Source organism: Onychomys torridus, chromosome 7, assembly GCF_903995425.1.
Source record: "Onychomys torridus chromosome 7, mOncTor1.1, whole genome shotgun sequence".
NCBI lineage: Eukaryota > Metazoa > Chordata > Mammalia > Rodentia > Cricetidae > Onychomys > Onychomys torridus.
Window position 1 is genome coordinate 91,957,661 of NC_050449.1, and position 15,640 is coordinate 91,973,300.

A 15,640-nucleotide genomic window follows, 5' to 3' on the forward strand; every position below is an offset into this window, starting at 1 on the left:
GGAAACCACTTACAATTATGGTGCCCCTCCCCCTTCCTTTCTGGAACTCAGGCTTTTGTTACTTGTGCATCTCTCAAGCAATGACTGATCAGGAGGCATGGTGTATCTGCAGATCTGTCTCAACAGAACAAACAAAAACTAAACTGGAGACGTTTCTGAGGGAAAAGGAGGTGTGTGGTTCTGGTTGTTCCTCATAGGCAGCTGGAAACTCATTTCAGTATGAATTTATCATGTTTACAACAGCAGAGACCAACTGGACCCTTTGAAACCTATTGAACCACTGAATTAACCAGTCTTAAAAGTCCACGCCCCCTGGGATTTCTGTTTTGTGAACTAATCAATTGTTTTATTGTTTAAGACAGTTTAAATTAGGTTTTCTATTCCTGGCATCAGAAATAATTATAACCCAGGGATGTTTTGCCTCTAGATGCAGTTAGAGCAGCTGGACTCAGAGGAATGGTAAAGTCACCCTATTGTTCTGGAAAAGCAATAAGATTGTATTAGGGAGTAGAAAATGAAAATCTGCCAGCCCCTGTTAGTGTGACTACCCAGATATAGAAAGGGATGGGGAAGGGAGGAGGCAGGGATAAAGAGAGTTGGGATATGACAGGAATCGGATACAGTTCAGACTCACAGTCGTTCCACCTGGCTTGCGAGCAGTATTCTTTAAGAGATGTGCCCTTGGAGAGTCAGTCACCTTAGTGGATGTGTTAGGTCCACAGAGGCCCTGATGGGACTTGCATTTCCACAGACCTTTTGGAAAAGCCTGTTGTCAATAGCGACACCATGTGGCTACAAAGTGCAAGAACAATGATGATAGAGCCCTGAAACTTGAAAGGTCTTCCTTCAGGTTTGTGGAAGGTGGAATTTCCCTTACATATTTTGGATTTCTTAAGCTCTATTAGTTTTTTAAAATAGTGTAAAGGGACCATAATTTTATTTTTTCTTTGAGACAAGGCTTCATGTAGCTCCTGGTGGCCTTGACTCTTGCAATGTAGCCAGGGATGACCTTGAACTCTTGTTCTCCGGCCTCTTCCTAAATTCTTAGATTACAAGCATGTGCCACCACACCTGACTTAGACAGCGTTGAGGATCAAACCCAAAGATTCGTGCACTCTAGGCATTACACCTACTGAGTTACATCCCCAGTTACTGTTCCCCACAAGGTTTAGAATCAGTCTTAATTATATCTCAGTGCGCACTTCTCCCTCCAGGCTACACATTAGACTTACTTGGGGGAACCTTACAAACTCTGGACACGTGGGTCTCCCATTCCAGAGATTTTGATTTAATTAACCTGGAGGCCCGCAGATCAAGTTTTCAAAGCTTTTCAGCGGTTCAAATTTGAAGCAAGGGTTGTGCCTCCCTGGCCTTACATAATCCTCCTTTCCTCTCTGAAGCCACAAACCCTTTACTAAACAGGCTTATCAGTGTCTAACAGGAGTCCACCTCCCTAACGAGACTGAGTATCTTCAGTCGGGCAGCTCAGTGCTTCATAGACATTTAAAAATATTTAAGGAGAAGATGAAATGCTATAAGGAAACGTTGACTGGCGTCCCCCCAAATGCCAGCTTTTATTTATATTGTTCTTAGCCAGTTCTGGAGAGTCAAGCGTGCAGACGGTTCCCGGTAAAGGCTCAAAGATCTGGCTTGAGAGGGAACTGTAGTCAGCGGAGGCATCCAGTGATGGCGAGGTAGCCCGGGCCTCACTTTCGCTTGCGACTGCTATGTGTATTCTAGCTAGCTTCTTGCGGATCAAAGCGAGACTCCACCTTGGTAACAGAGTCTCTACCCGAAGGTGCGTCCTGGGAGTGTCTGAGCTAAGGACCCGCCGCAGCAAGACTGTGTGGGTGGGAAGCCACGCCTCCATGGGCGGAGCCAATAATAGTGCTTGGCGCGGACCCCGCCTCCCTGGCGCGCCGGGTTGGGTCTCCCGCCCCGCTGGGAGGCCATCGACTGCTTCGGCTCGATTGGTCAGCCTGGCTGCGCTAACGGTCGCGGAGGCGGGGCCCAGGCCGCGGGGCGGGCGCGCTGCAAGCTGCGGGCGGCGGCTGAGGTGAGTGACACTTGGGGTCGCCGAGGGCGTCGCGGGGTCCCTTCTCAAGAGCACGCCCAAAGGTGTCCTCTGCGGAGTCCCGAACGTCTCACTGACCAGCCAGGGTCCCCAGGGCGGAGTCGCCCGGGCTGCTAAGTGCGAGCTGGGGATCGCACGTGCAGGGGTGAGCGTAGACCACCCTACCGGAGCCGGCCTGACACTTGGTGCAGCTCGCTTCCCATTCTGCACCCCCTAACCCCCCGAGCCCCGGTTCCTGTCCGAGTGAATGAGGTGAGCGACCGGGTAGGGGAGGCAGGAACTGGAGCTTCGACTCGTCCGTAGTAGCACCGGCTGGGTTTGGGGTTAGTTGGAGGTCCTCGGGGCTCGATTGGCTCCGCCTCTCTTTGCGGCGCTGTCGGGTTACAGCGATTTGGAGCAAAGTGGGAGGTCGCGGAGTAAGGGCAGGTGAGTTCCCCTCCCTCCTGCCAGACTCACGACAAATTCAGGGGGGACTCCGCCCTTAGGTAGAGTCCACGGTGACTACTGTGAAAGATACCACAAAGCCTAATCAAGATTCCCATTTCCATCAACACAAGCCAGCTTGTGCGTTCCCGCCACAGCTCTGGGCGTAGAGAACGGAGGACAACCTCAGGTGTAGGTCCTTGGGACAAGGTCTTTTGTTTTTCTGCGTCCTGCCCGGGACTAGCGAGGAGAGCTGCAGTTAAATCCTCCTTCCATCTGGCCACGGGAGTGCTGGGAATACAGAATTCTCGATTTCTGTGGATTCTGGGGATTGTATCTCAAGCTTTCTGGCGGCAAGAGCCTTTATCCACTGAGCTGTCTCTCTAGCCTGCCACCTTATTTGCGGTCATACCATTTAGCGCTGCAGGCGTTGGTTTCAACCTTCTGCATTGCATGGACTTTTGTTTTGTTCAATACACCTGCTTCCCCAATTTTTACTCTATTGTTCAATACACCTGCTTCCCCAACTTCCCTTGGGAAAGGAATTTGATGAGACTTCGTGCTGCTTGCTGTGTGGATGAGACAGGGTAGCAGGCAGTTTTTGCCTCAGCCCAGGACAGGCAGGCCAATTCTGGCCTTTCTTGTCATCTGGGATGGAATGATCTGACTGAGATGATCTCCAGGCCTAACTCCCTTTTAAATTTCAGAACAATAAAAAGCAAGTTGCAATATTATTGGAGTAGAGTTATTTTCTCTTTAATTTTTATGCAAGGTCTCATGCAGCCCAGGCTGAGAATGACCTTGAACTCCTGATCCTCCTACTTTGGTCTGAAATGCTGGGATTACTGCTAAATGCTACCACACTCAGCTAAGTGTGTGTGTGTGTGTGTGTGTGTGTGTACATACACATATTATATATATAAATATAAAATAAAGTTTTGGGTGTTTTTGTTTTTGTTTTTTTGGAGACAGGGTTTCTATATGTACCCTTGCCTGTCCTGGAACTAGCTTTCTAGACCAGACTGGCCTCAAACTCCCCAAGATCTGACGGCTTCGGCCTCCCAAGTGCTGGATTATAAGTGTGCACAATCACTGCCTGGCTATAAAATTTTAATGTATGTTGTATTTTAACAGATCCCCAGATGCCTACAGGGCAGTTTAATGAACTGTTGGGAAGCATGAACTGTACCAAAATATATACTTCTCCCCCACATGATGACTCATACTTGTAATCCCAATGCTCAGGAGGCTGAGAACAGTGGATTCCTGAATTCAAAACTAGTCTAGGCTTCTTAGTGAGTTCCAGGTCAGCCATGGCTGAATAGTAAGGCCCTGTCTCAAAAAACAGATACATACTTCCAGTTTTTTGGGTTTTTTACCCTCATTTTTCTTTTTTCTTTTTCCTTTATCTTTTTTCTTTTTCTCTTTTCCTCCACCCCCTCTTTTTTTTTCTTTCCCCTTTCCATCTTTTTTTTTTTTCCTTCTTGAGACAAGATCTCACCATGTAGCCTGGAACTCATTATGTAGACCAGTTTGGCCTCAGATTCACAGAAGCCCACCAGGATTTGCCTTGTGAGTACTAGGATTAAAGGCATGAACCACCATAACCCACTAAAAACTTGTATTATTTTTGATTATGTGTGTATGCATATGTACAGGTGCCCATGGAGAACAGAGGAGTTGGATCTCCTGGAGCTGAAGTTACAGGTGATTGTGAGCCACGTGATAAGGGTGCAGGGAATTGAATTCTGGTCCTCTGGACGATAGTACATGCTCTTAGCCACTGGGCTATTCTTCTAGCCCTCCTTTTCTTTTTCTTTCTTTCTTTCTTTCTTTTTTTTTTTTTTTTTTTTTTTTTTTGAGACAGGTTCTCTCTATATAAGCCCTGTCTGTCCTGAAACTTACTTTGTAGCCCAGGCTGGCTTCGAACTCACAGAGATCCACTTGCCTCTGCCTCCTGTGTGCTGGGATTAAAGGTGTCTGCTGCCATGCCTGGCTTCTTTTTCTTCTTGAGATAAGGTCTTATACTGTGTATCCTAGCCTTGGTCTTAGGATGTTTTTCTTTCTGAGATTTCAGGGTTTCAAATCTGTGTCCTGTTAATAGCCTGAAGTGGGGGAAAGACTACTGCAAATTATTGGCACATTTGCATTAATAGGTAATACTTTCAAGGCTTTGGTTAATTTGTGGTAATAATTTGAAATGTGCTCTTGAGAATGCTTACAGATTTCAATGTGACTAAGAACAGTTACAGAACTCAGAATCCTGGGGGAAAGCTTGATCACAGGTGCAGAAGTACTGCACTTCCTGCTCTTACTTGGTGTTCTCAGTACACTGGCAAGAAAGAATAACTACACTTGCAGCCATGACTCAGAATGATAGATTTGGATATCCAGCACATGTTTCAACAAAGCAATGGGAGGAATTTGATGAAGAACTTCGGACTATTCTTGTTATTGCAGTGTTTTTAGCCTTTGGTTCCATGGCTGTCTGTCCCATGGATACCTGCCTTGTTAATAACATAGGATCATTTTCAGTGACAGGATGAATATTTTAAGGCTTGTATCTTTTTGAAACATAGATCAAGATCCAGTTTCGGACATGCAACTCACTGGGTGACCATTTTATTGAGATCAACTTGGAAGACCAGGTGTAAATTGCAAGAAGAATCACTATGACTGAGGTATGGCTGGAATAATGGATGGCTAGATTTTTTTTTTTTCCCATTCAGGGAGTTAGCAAACAAAATTTATTGGATATTGTGCTAGATGATAAGTTAATTTTTTTTTTAAATTTTTTCCTTCTGACTACCTGATAATTCTGCCAAGTAATATTCATAGTTGAAAGTCAGTAAGAAAACTGAAGTTCACCGTAATTCAATAGACATTGACTGTGTCCTGCTGTGATGAGTGAGCACTACTCAATGCTCTTCGTGTATAGTCTTCTAATATTTGCAAGACTTCTGTAAGCTGAATACCTTTCCTCCTCCTCCACCTTCTCCTCCTCTTCTGTGAAGAAATCAAAGCACAGAGGGATTAGTATTTCCTGGTTGTGTGACAGAATTCCCAGGCAGTCTGGTGGTTATATGCTAGCTTTCTTTTGGTTAGTATTGCTTTAACATTTTTTTTTGTTTGTTTTTTGGGGTTTTTTGCTGTTATGATTTGGCAAACCTGTCTCAAGTGGCTGGATGGGAGCTCTTTTGCTTATATAGAAACCTTGGATAGGTAAGAAGCAATTTCCTCAGTGTTGATAGCCTTGAGTTTGAGCCCTGGACTCTAAGCCTTGAGACACCAGTGACTTTTGTGGTTTTCATATCTGCTTTTGCTTGTTCTCTGGAACTCTTCGGCTGCTTTCTTGTGTGGTAGTTCTGGTATCACGTCCTTGACTTGTAGTGACTCGGTGGAATTTTTCACTGACTCCTGTTGTCTTAGCTCTTGGTAGCTTTCAGAAACTTTTCAGCTGTCTTGGCCAGAACTAGAAGCTTGGAAATTTTGTCTCATCTTTGTGCAGCCAGTTTAATCAGGTCTTCCCATGATTAAAGTCTACAAGAAGGCAAGAGATCATTTGAGAGAAGACTTTGTTGAGCTTAATGTTGCAACATGAGGCTTGGGGGCGATGTTACCTTGTAGGAGAGAAGCCTCCTGACTAACCTGGGAATGGTGGAAAATGGCTTGTTTATGTAGCTGAAAGATGAGCCTGGCTTGTTTGGATATGGACTGTAATTTTACCAATTTTGATGGTTAGTGCTGTTAACTTGGCAGAATCTAGAATCACTTGGGAGACTGGCTTCTGGCATGCCTGTGGGGAATTATCTTAATTATGTTAATTGTGATGGGAAGCCCACCCGAGCTGGGTGGCATCACTCCCTGGGTAGAATACTGCATTATACCAGTGGAGGAAGGGAGCTGAGTAGCATGTTTGCATTCAGTCCTATTTTCTGATTATGGATTCCATGGGACCGGCTGCTTTAAGCTTCTTCTGCCTTTTGACTTTGTGTCATAATGGATTACACCTTGAACTGTGGGTTAAAATAACCCCTCTCTCTCTTATTTTTTTGAGAAATGGTTTCACTGTGTATCCTTAGCTGGCCTGGAACTTGCTAAGCAGACCAGGCTAGCCTCAAACTCAGAGATCTGTCTGTCTCTGCCTCCCAAGTGCTGGGCTTAAAGGTGTACACTGTCATGCCCATTGACAAATTGCTTTTAAAAACATATCACAAGTGTTGCACACCTTTAATCCTAGGCTCAGGAGGCAGAGGCAGGCCAGGGCTAGATAGTAAGACTCTGTCTCAAAAGGCACAAAACAAAAAATTTTAAAAACCAGATAAAAATATTTGTTTATTATACGTGTGCCCACATGTTTATGCTACTGCACATGTGGAGATAAGAGAACAACTTGATTGAACAAGTTGGTTCTTTCCTTCTATCTTGTGTTCTGGGTTCATGGACTCAAGTTGTCAGGCTTGGCCTCAAGTGATTTAACTCAATGAGCCAGCTTGTTGGCTCCCTAAGTTGCTTTTGTCAGAGTATTTTATCATAACAACAGGAAAAGAAACTACAGCTGCTGCATGATTTCCAGATCTATCGGATCACAAACCTTATATGTGCACCAACCATAATTCTCGATTAGGAACCATTCATAAGCCATATGCTGCACCAACCACAGCCTCTTTGCAATTATCCTGAGTGAGAATAGCTGTGGGCTAGTCAGAGTCATCTAGAGTTGGCCAAGCTCCTCTTGCCTGGAGTGTAGTCTTTTTTTTTTTTTTTTTTAAAGATTTATTTATTTATTATGTATACAGTGTTCTGCCTACATACATGCTTGCAGGCCAGAAGAGGGCACCAGATCTCATTACAGATGGTTGTGAGCCACCATGTGGTTGCTGGGAATTGAACTCAGGACCTCTGGAAGAGCAGTCAGTGCTCTTAACCTTTGAGCCATCTCTCCAGACCTGGAGTGCAGTCTTGAATAACCTTCTGAGGCTGTTGTGATTTTAGAAAGGCCTCCAGAAGCAGGGGTTGAAGCTTTGGCAGCATTTGGTTATAGTGTTGTCATGTCTTTGCAATGGAATAGTTTCTTCAGAGTGACTGTGGACTATTCATAATAGCTTGATTGCCCTGAAGATAGTTCAGGGGGTCTTCAAAGAAGATGAGGAGTAACTCCCTACTCAAGGCAGCTAGGCACAAAGGGTTTCACAGCTTGTCAGTTGAGAGGTGGAGTGATTCCTTGCTAACTAAAGGAAAATTAAAGGATGCTTATAATAAAGACCTATCATGAGATTAACTTTCCTTCATTCTTCCTTTTTTGGGGGGCAGGTTTTGGTTTTCAGAGACAGGGTTTCTCTATGTATCTGGCTGTCCTAGAACTAGCTCTGTAGACCAGGCTGGACTCTGCTGTTGTGGGATATTTGACTGTACTGTGAAACCCAGGAGATTGTATTAATAAAATCAACCTTGAATCAGGGGGCAGAGCCAGCAACTAGTTGACAGGAATCAGCCATAGAGTATGGAGACACACAGGAAGGATAGGGAGGGACTTGTAGTTTTGCAGTCTTTTTGGTTTGGGATAGCTGCCAAAAAGGAAGTTCAGCTGGTTGCTTCTTAGCCACTCTGAGCTAGCAGGTTTTCACACCAACATCTGATTCCCAAGTTTTTATTGGTATAAAGAACAATAGAGACTTAGTTAAAAACTACATTTGGTGGCAGAGCTGGTACGAGGCCTTAGGACCACAGATGTAGTTAAAATATCATTAGATTAATATACAGGTGTTAAGCTGACAGAAAAATATTACCTACCAAGTGCCGGGATTAAAGGTATGTGACACCACTGTCCAGCCAACTTCCTTTTTTTCAAGACAGGGTCTCATGTAGTCCCTGCTGGCCTTGAACTCCTATGTATCAAGAATGACCTTAAACTTCTGATCTTCCTGCCTCTACCTTATGTGCTGGGGTTACAGGCATGTTTTGATACACTTCCTATGGGAAATTAAGGATAGAGCTTGAGCTTGATTTTATTTATTAATTTTCACAATAATGAGTTGATTTTTTTAACCAATTAGTTATTTTGCAATATTAGGAATCAAACCCAGACTCTTGCACATTCTAGTGAGACACTGTACCTCTGAGCTACATTCCCAGCCCTGATTCCTGATCTACTGAAGACATTTTTTTCTTTTGTTAAAAAAAATTATGATAGATGCAAGCACATTTGCTGGGCTTTAGTTGATTACTGTGATCATCATTGTTAAAGTTCAGTTGTCTTATTTTGGCTAGTGGGAATCTGTCTAACCAATAAGATTACCTATATTTTTAAGTATGTATTTTTATTTTTATATATTTTTTACTTTTGTTTTTTCGAGACAGCACATTCTGTAGACCAGGCTAGCCTTGAGCTTGTAGAGGTCTGCCTGCCTCTGTCTCCTGAGTGCTGGAATTAAAGGTGTGCACCACCACTGCCTGGCAGTTTTTAATTTCTAATACAGGGTTTGACTATATAGTCCTGGCTGGCCTGGAACTCACTACATAGATACAGACTGACCTCAAACTCACAGGGATCCACCTGTCTTTGCCTCCTGTTTCCTGGTATTTAAGATGTGTGCTGTGATTGCTGGCAAGATTTAATTTTAATTGTGTGTGTGTGTGTGTGTGTGTGTGTGTGTGTGTGTGTGTGTGTGTGTAGGTAGGTAGGTAGGTAGGTAGATATATACATAGAAGTGTGGGTGCCAGAGGACGCCAGAAGAGGACATTGGATATTCTGAAGCTGGAGTTACAAGCAGCTATGTGCTCTGGGATGGGTTTCTTGGAACTGAACCTGGGTCCTTTGGAAGAGCAACAAACACTCTTAGCTACTGAGCTTTAGGCCAAAAGAGGATGTTGGGTTCCTTGAAGCTGCAGTTACAGGTAATTGTGAGCTGCCTCAGTTCCCCTGAAAGAACAGCAAGTACTCTTGACCGCTGACCAATCTCTCTAGCCCCAGCAATATGTTCTTAACTGAGCACATTGAGGAATGGGCCAATCCCTATGTGAATATCTATAGTCCCTCCTGACTAAAATCCACAAGGTCCCTTTGTTTGAGAAAGGTATTGCTTTGACAATGACTCCCATAATCTCTTTGCCTGTTGTAGGTAATAACTTTTTCTCTACTCTTTTATGTTCTGGCTGTACTTATTTTGGCTTTGCACTCAGAAAGATGTGAACCCATTGTGTTTGGTTATAGAAAGACTTTTATTCATTAGAATGAAATGGTACTTGTGACTTCTTGGCAAGGATGCTGTCTTAGGATTTCTTTTGCTGTGAAGAGAAATCATATCCATGGCAACTCTTGTAAAGGAAAATATTTAATTGGGATGGCTGGCTTACAGTTCAAAGGTTCAGTTCATTATTCTCATGGTGGGACATGGCAGAGTGCAGGCAGACATGGTGCTGTAGCTGAGAGTCCTGTGTCTTGTAGGCAACAGGAAGTGATCTGAGGCAATGGGCATGCCTTGGGCATACATGAGACCTCAAAGCTCACCCCCACAGTAACATACTTCCTAAGATCTCTTTCCTAATTCTTTAACCTTGTCCCAAGCATTTAAAGCTGCTAAATGGCATAGCACTAAAGTGTGACTATCAAATTCAAGCTGCCTTTGTAACTCAGCATATTGGCCTTCATTTGGAAACTGATCTTGGAAAATATTAATACCTCTAGCCCTGTTTCATTGTTCTATGGCCCTAGGTTACTCTTTTCATCATGTTTGCCATTGTAACTGAGGACCAGCTTCTGATATTGCTGTTGCCAGATCTTTCCAGTCTTGGGGGATAATTCTGTTCTGAGTTGCCCATGAATTTAATATCTGCTTCACATAGGGTTAATGCATACCATATGAAATGACTGCTTTCTTAAATCTCCTGAAATCTAACATTTCTATAGGATTCCATTTAATTTCTTAATAACCTTGAGGGTACCTGTTGTCTGCTGGTAGTTCTTGTATAGTAACTGGATAACCTAAGGTTGGTTTTCTAACAACTGTAGATGAAATTCTACACAGTCTTAGTAAATAAGAAACACAGAGCAATAGCCATGACTAACTTTAGCTTACCATCAGCAGTAGCTTCCCCCGAGAGAGTTTCTTCCTGTCTGACTTGTCTTTTTAGTGCCTTTCTGTTCTGCCTTCTCATTGGCTCTAAACCCAACCACATGTCTTCCTCACCACTGCCTATCTGCACAGACCTCCAGGTCTCTATGGTTGGTACTGGGATTAAAGGTTCGTGTCACCACACTTGGCTGTGCCCTTGACTACACAGAGACTATGCCTGCCATGTGATTGGTTTAAGGGCATGGGCTACCACCACCTGACTCAGCTTATGGCTCGCTTTGACCTCTGATCTACAGTCAACTTTATTTATTAACATACAAATAAAATCACATTTCAGCACAAATAAAATATCACCATAAACAACCTTGGGCAGCACCCTTCTACAGTTTCATCATGAGGTGGTGCAGTAGGTTCTTGTCTAAATTCCTGTCTCTCAGTATTTTTCTTATTTTCATTTATAAGTATTTTTATTTTTACGTGCATTGGTATTTTGCCTGCATGTATGTCTGTGTGAGGGTTTCAGGTCCTCTGGAAACTGGACTTACAGACAGTTGTGAGCTGCCATGTGGGTGCTGGGAATTGAACTGGGTCCTTTGGAAGAGCAGTCTTAACCTCTGAGCCATCTCTCCAGCCCCATCATTTATAAGTCTTTTATCAGTCCACTTTTTATATTTAGCACAATTATTAAACCACTTTTCATATTTGGCACAAACCCCACTATGGCTATTAAGAATAAAATATGAAGTACCAGGCTGATAGTAATTATAATTGGTTTTATCTCAATCTCAGTTAAGTCATTTATCTTTTCATTTTCTGCTTCTGTTTTCAAGCCATCTAAAGTAGCACTATACAGGGTCCTAACACCCTGTATTGTGGTATTTCTCACCCTTAACGTGGGAAAGATTTTTCCTTTTATTGTTATTTAACTCTGTCCTTCAGAACTTCCCAGATGTCTTACCAAATCGTATGGCCTCTTAGTTTGTCTGCAGCTGGTGTGGTTTCTCCTTTGTGTGGTTGTGCCTCATGTTGGGCACCAATTGTTTTTTAACAAAAATCTCAACTGTTTGATTTTTTTCAGTAAAGACTTGGGAGCCAGGTGCTGGGGTCAAGCCTGCTAGCTCAGAGAGACAGATAAAGCACCTAGCTAACCTTCCTCCTCAGCTGACATCCTCAAAGCCTCCTTCTCCTAAACCGTCTCATACCTCAATGTCCCTCCCTTCTACTTCCTGTGTGTCTCTCTATCTGTTCTCCTGACTCTCTTATTCTCTATGTTTTTTTCTTAATCATCCTATGCTCACTTCCTGCCAACTGGTTTCTTGCTCCACCTCTTGACCTATGGTTGACTTTATTTAATCCTGTTTATAATATTCAAGCAGAAAACTCTTAGATTAAAGGTATGTGCTAGGGCTGAACCACACAACTAGAAACAGGTTTTTCCAGTAAATAATGCAATTCGGGGTTCACAGTGTGATCAAATATCCTGCAACACATATCACATACTTCCAACATATAATGGCACAGGATATGTATTACCATTCCAAAATGTAGGGAAGGGAGCATAGTGAGGAAATACTGGACCAAAGCAAGACTGAAAACCAGCTGGGCAAACTCCAAACTCTGCATCTCCATGTCTGATGTCAAAACCCTCTTCAGATCTCCAACTCCTTTCAGCTTTGTTGACTGCAACACACTTCTTTCTCTTGGGCTGGATCCACTCCCTGTTAGCAGCTTTCCTGGGCAGATATCCATAGCTCTGACATCTCCAACATCTTGGGGTCTCGGAGGGAATCCAGACTTCAACTTCACAGTTTCATGTAATGGCTTTTAGGCCTCCATTCAGGAACACTCTGACATATGCCTGGCTTCAGTGGCTTTCCTTAGTTACATGGGCAAATCCCATAGCCCTTTTGTTCTATCCTTGACTCCAGAACCACATGAGCTGCCAAGTTCTGCTGCTTAGTGGAGCTGGAACATGGTCGCCTTGTTCAATTACATCTTCACCAACTTTGTCTTTTATTACTTAAGCTTGGCTCCTGAAACTTGCTCTGTAGACCAGCTGGCCTGGAACTCAGAGAGCTCTCAAGCAGAGCGTGCTGGGGTTAAAGGTGTATACCACCACACCCAGCTCTAAGTTTTCCTTTAATTCCTTTTCACAAGTTGGAAACTTATGGGTGGGATCTTGCCCTGCGGTCCCCACTCCCTTTATTCCATTTCTTTCTTTTTATTTGTTTAAGGATTTATGTGTATTGGCATTTTGCCTGCATGTATGTGTGAGGGTGTCAGATCTTGGAGTTATAGACAGTTATTAGCTGCCATGTGGTGCTGGGAATTGAACCCAGGTCCTCTGGATGAATAGCTGTTACTCTTAACCACTGAGCTATTTCTCCAGCCCCTATTCCATTTCTTAATCATTTATCTCCTTGAACACAGAATTTAGCTTGATTCTGGTGCCCCCTTTCTCAATCTGTACATTTTGTATTTTTATTTGCTAAGCTTGCTCCTTTCATTATAAGTCTACATCAGAGTTAATACTTATTACCACATGACAGAGTCTATACTAGGCTGTTTTGAGATTTCCTCTGCTAATGGAATAAATCCAAAACTCTTCACTTTAGCCTCAGGCAGGCTCTTCAGACAAGGGCAAAAAGCAGCCACATTCCTTACCAAAATATCACAAGAATGATCTCTAGGCCACATACTAATATTCTTCTTCTCTGTAACCTCTTGAGCAAGGCCCCACAGTTCATCAAATCACATTCAGCACCACTGTCTTCTATGCTCCTAATAGTTTGGCCCATTAAGCAGTGCTTAAAGCTTCTCTAACCCAAAGTACCAAAGTCTAAATTCCTCCAAACAAAATACATGGTATGGCCTATCACAGTAATACCCCAGTCCTTGTTAACAACTTTTATCTTAGGGTTTCTGTTGCTGTGAAGAGACACTGTGACCACAGCAACTCTTGTAAAGGAAAACATTTAATTGAAGGGGCTCGCTTACAGTTCAGAGGTTCAGTCCATTATTATCATAGCAGAGTGCAGACAGACATGGGTGTTATAGCTGTAACTGAGAGTCTTACATCTTGTAGGCAACAGGTAGTGGTCTGAGGCACTGGGTGTGACTTGGGCAAATATGAGACTTTAAAGCATACCTTCACAGTGATATACTTCCTCCAACAAGACCATATCCATTCCAACAAAGCCACACCTCCTAATAGTGCCACTCTCCATGAGATTATGGGGGCCAATTACATTCAAACTACCACAGATGTTTATTAACTCTATGATTTAAATCTGAACATAGTCTACATTTTTAAGAGGTAGAAAACAAGTACCCAAGCTATGATTTGGTCATCCTCCTTAATTTATCTTCAACTTTGGAGGATCTCATTTACTTCTGCTAAGTGCCTGGAAGTACTATTAATTCAGGCTATCTCAAGGGACTGGACAATCTAGAAGAAGGAAGCCAGGCTCTATGTTAGTGGAGAGCTTGTTTCTTGGTTCACCCTTACCCTGAGAGTTCAACTCTTAGAAGTCACAACTTTAAGTTTCCTAAGCTCTTGAGTTTTATTGAATGTCTGTACAAGAAAAGTAGCGTCTGGTTTTTGTTTTATTGTATAATCTCTTTCTCCCCTCCCACTTTTTTTTTTTTTTTTTAATTTAAAGACAGGGTATCTTGTTGCCCAAAGTGGGCTTTGATCTTGCTGGGTAGCTGACCCTGAACTGTTTCTCCTGCCTGTACCTCCTGAGTGCTAGGATTATAGACTTTTACCATGCTACATCCCACTTAATGCAGTACTAGGGACACAACCCAAAGCTTTTTCTGTGCTCAGCAGGTATTGTAGGGAGTGAAGGAAGCCCCTGAGTGAGTGAAGCCCTGAGTGAATGTGTAGTTTGACATGAGCAAAGCCTCTTGAGGATTTGGGAGACCAATGTGGGCCAGGCTAAAGAGGGTGGCAAAGCTTTCTTTGGGCATTAGGAGTTGTAATGCTTGATTATGAAAGAGTAATCATTGTGCAATGACTAGCAACTGGGGCATCCTCCTATATCCTTGTAGGCTGAAACCACTTACCTACAGCTAACCCTTCCCCCTGTGCTGTACCTAATAAATGCTCTGAGGTTCCAGGTTGTGGTGGTAGTACTAGAGAACCCCACCAGATCCTAGCTTCATTGTATGCATAGCTGTGTGTGTCTATACTTTATTTCCTCACTACCCCTAGCCAGGTTTCCAAGACTCAAGTCTTGAGTTGAAGTCAGGGCAAAGCTAGCTACATTTCTAGCCCACTTCTTTTCAAGGACAAGTTTCTCAGCAGACCTATAATGCCTGGTTTACATATCATCTGGGAACCTGGAATAATTCTAGTAGTGACAGCATCACTACCTTCTCCCTCCTTGGCATGTATGGTTGATTTGCTACTGCTTGTAATTACTGTGCCTGCTCAGAGATCTTTTCTGACCTGGTCAGTTCTCCCTTCACACTTCCTGCTAGCTAGGAACAGTTAGAAGTTCTAAGTTAAGCAATTTCTAGATTCTATGATGCTAATGAATATGATTTTTCTTTTGCCACTGGAAAGTTTTATCTGTGTATTAAAGAAATCAAGGAATTCTTCCCCCTCCCCCCAGAATGGTAGTCTTACAAGAGTGATGATAAAGTAGATTATGAATTTTGTTTTGTTCTTTTGTGTGCCAAACAGAACCTCTTGTTCCTGGTTTTTGATCTACTTAGAAATAAAGACTGCCTAATGAAGTGATCCTAGTCTCTCCTTGTAGCCCATTAAATGATAACAGTTCAAGTGCCTCACAATCTTTTCAAAATATCTTGGTCAGGGCATGGTGGCACATGCCTGTAATCCCAGCACTAGGGATGCTGAGGCAGGTGAATCTCTGAGTTCAAGGCCAGCCTGGTCTACATAGCAAATTCCAGACAGCCAGGACAATATATAGACACCCTGTCATTGTGTGTGTGTGTGTGTGTGTGTGTGTGTGTGTGTGTGTGTGTGTGTGTGTGTGCTCTGTATTCCAGAGAACAGTGTAAGATAGGATTTATTCAAATAAATCTTGTACAAGCATGC

General features: G+C 43.2%; 1 protein-coding gene across 5 annotated transcripts in view; it reads left to right on the top strand.

The window, feature by feature from the left end:
* Positions 1 to 1,910: 1,910 nt before the first annotated feature.
* Positions 1,911 to 15,640, top strand: part of Cep70 (centrosomal protein 70) — a 63,885-nt gene continuing 50,155 nt past the window's right edge. For 2 of the 5 annotated variants that reach the window (XM_036193349.1, XM_036193350.1), the window contains exons 1-2: positions 1,986 to 2,056; positions 5,077 to 5,178. In XM_036193349.1, coding sequence (XP_036049242.1) covers positions 5,170 to 5,178 — 9 coding nt within the window. In that variant the 5' untranslated portion in view covers positions 1,986 to 2,056; positions 5,077 to 5,169. Of the gene's footprint in view, positions 2,057 to 2,081; positions 2,327 to 2,445; positions 2,501 to 5,076; positions 5,179 to 15,640 lie in introns of those variants that run through there. The other 3 variants (XM_036193346.1, XM_036193348.1, XM_036193347.1) reach the window with 3 other exon arrangements.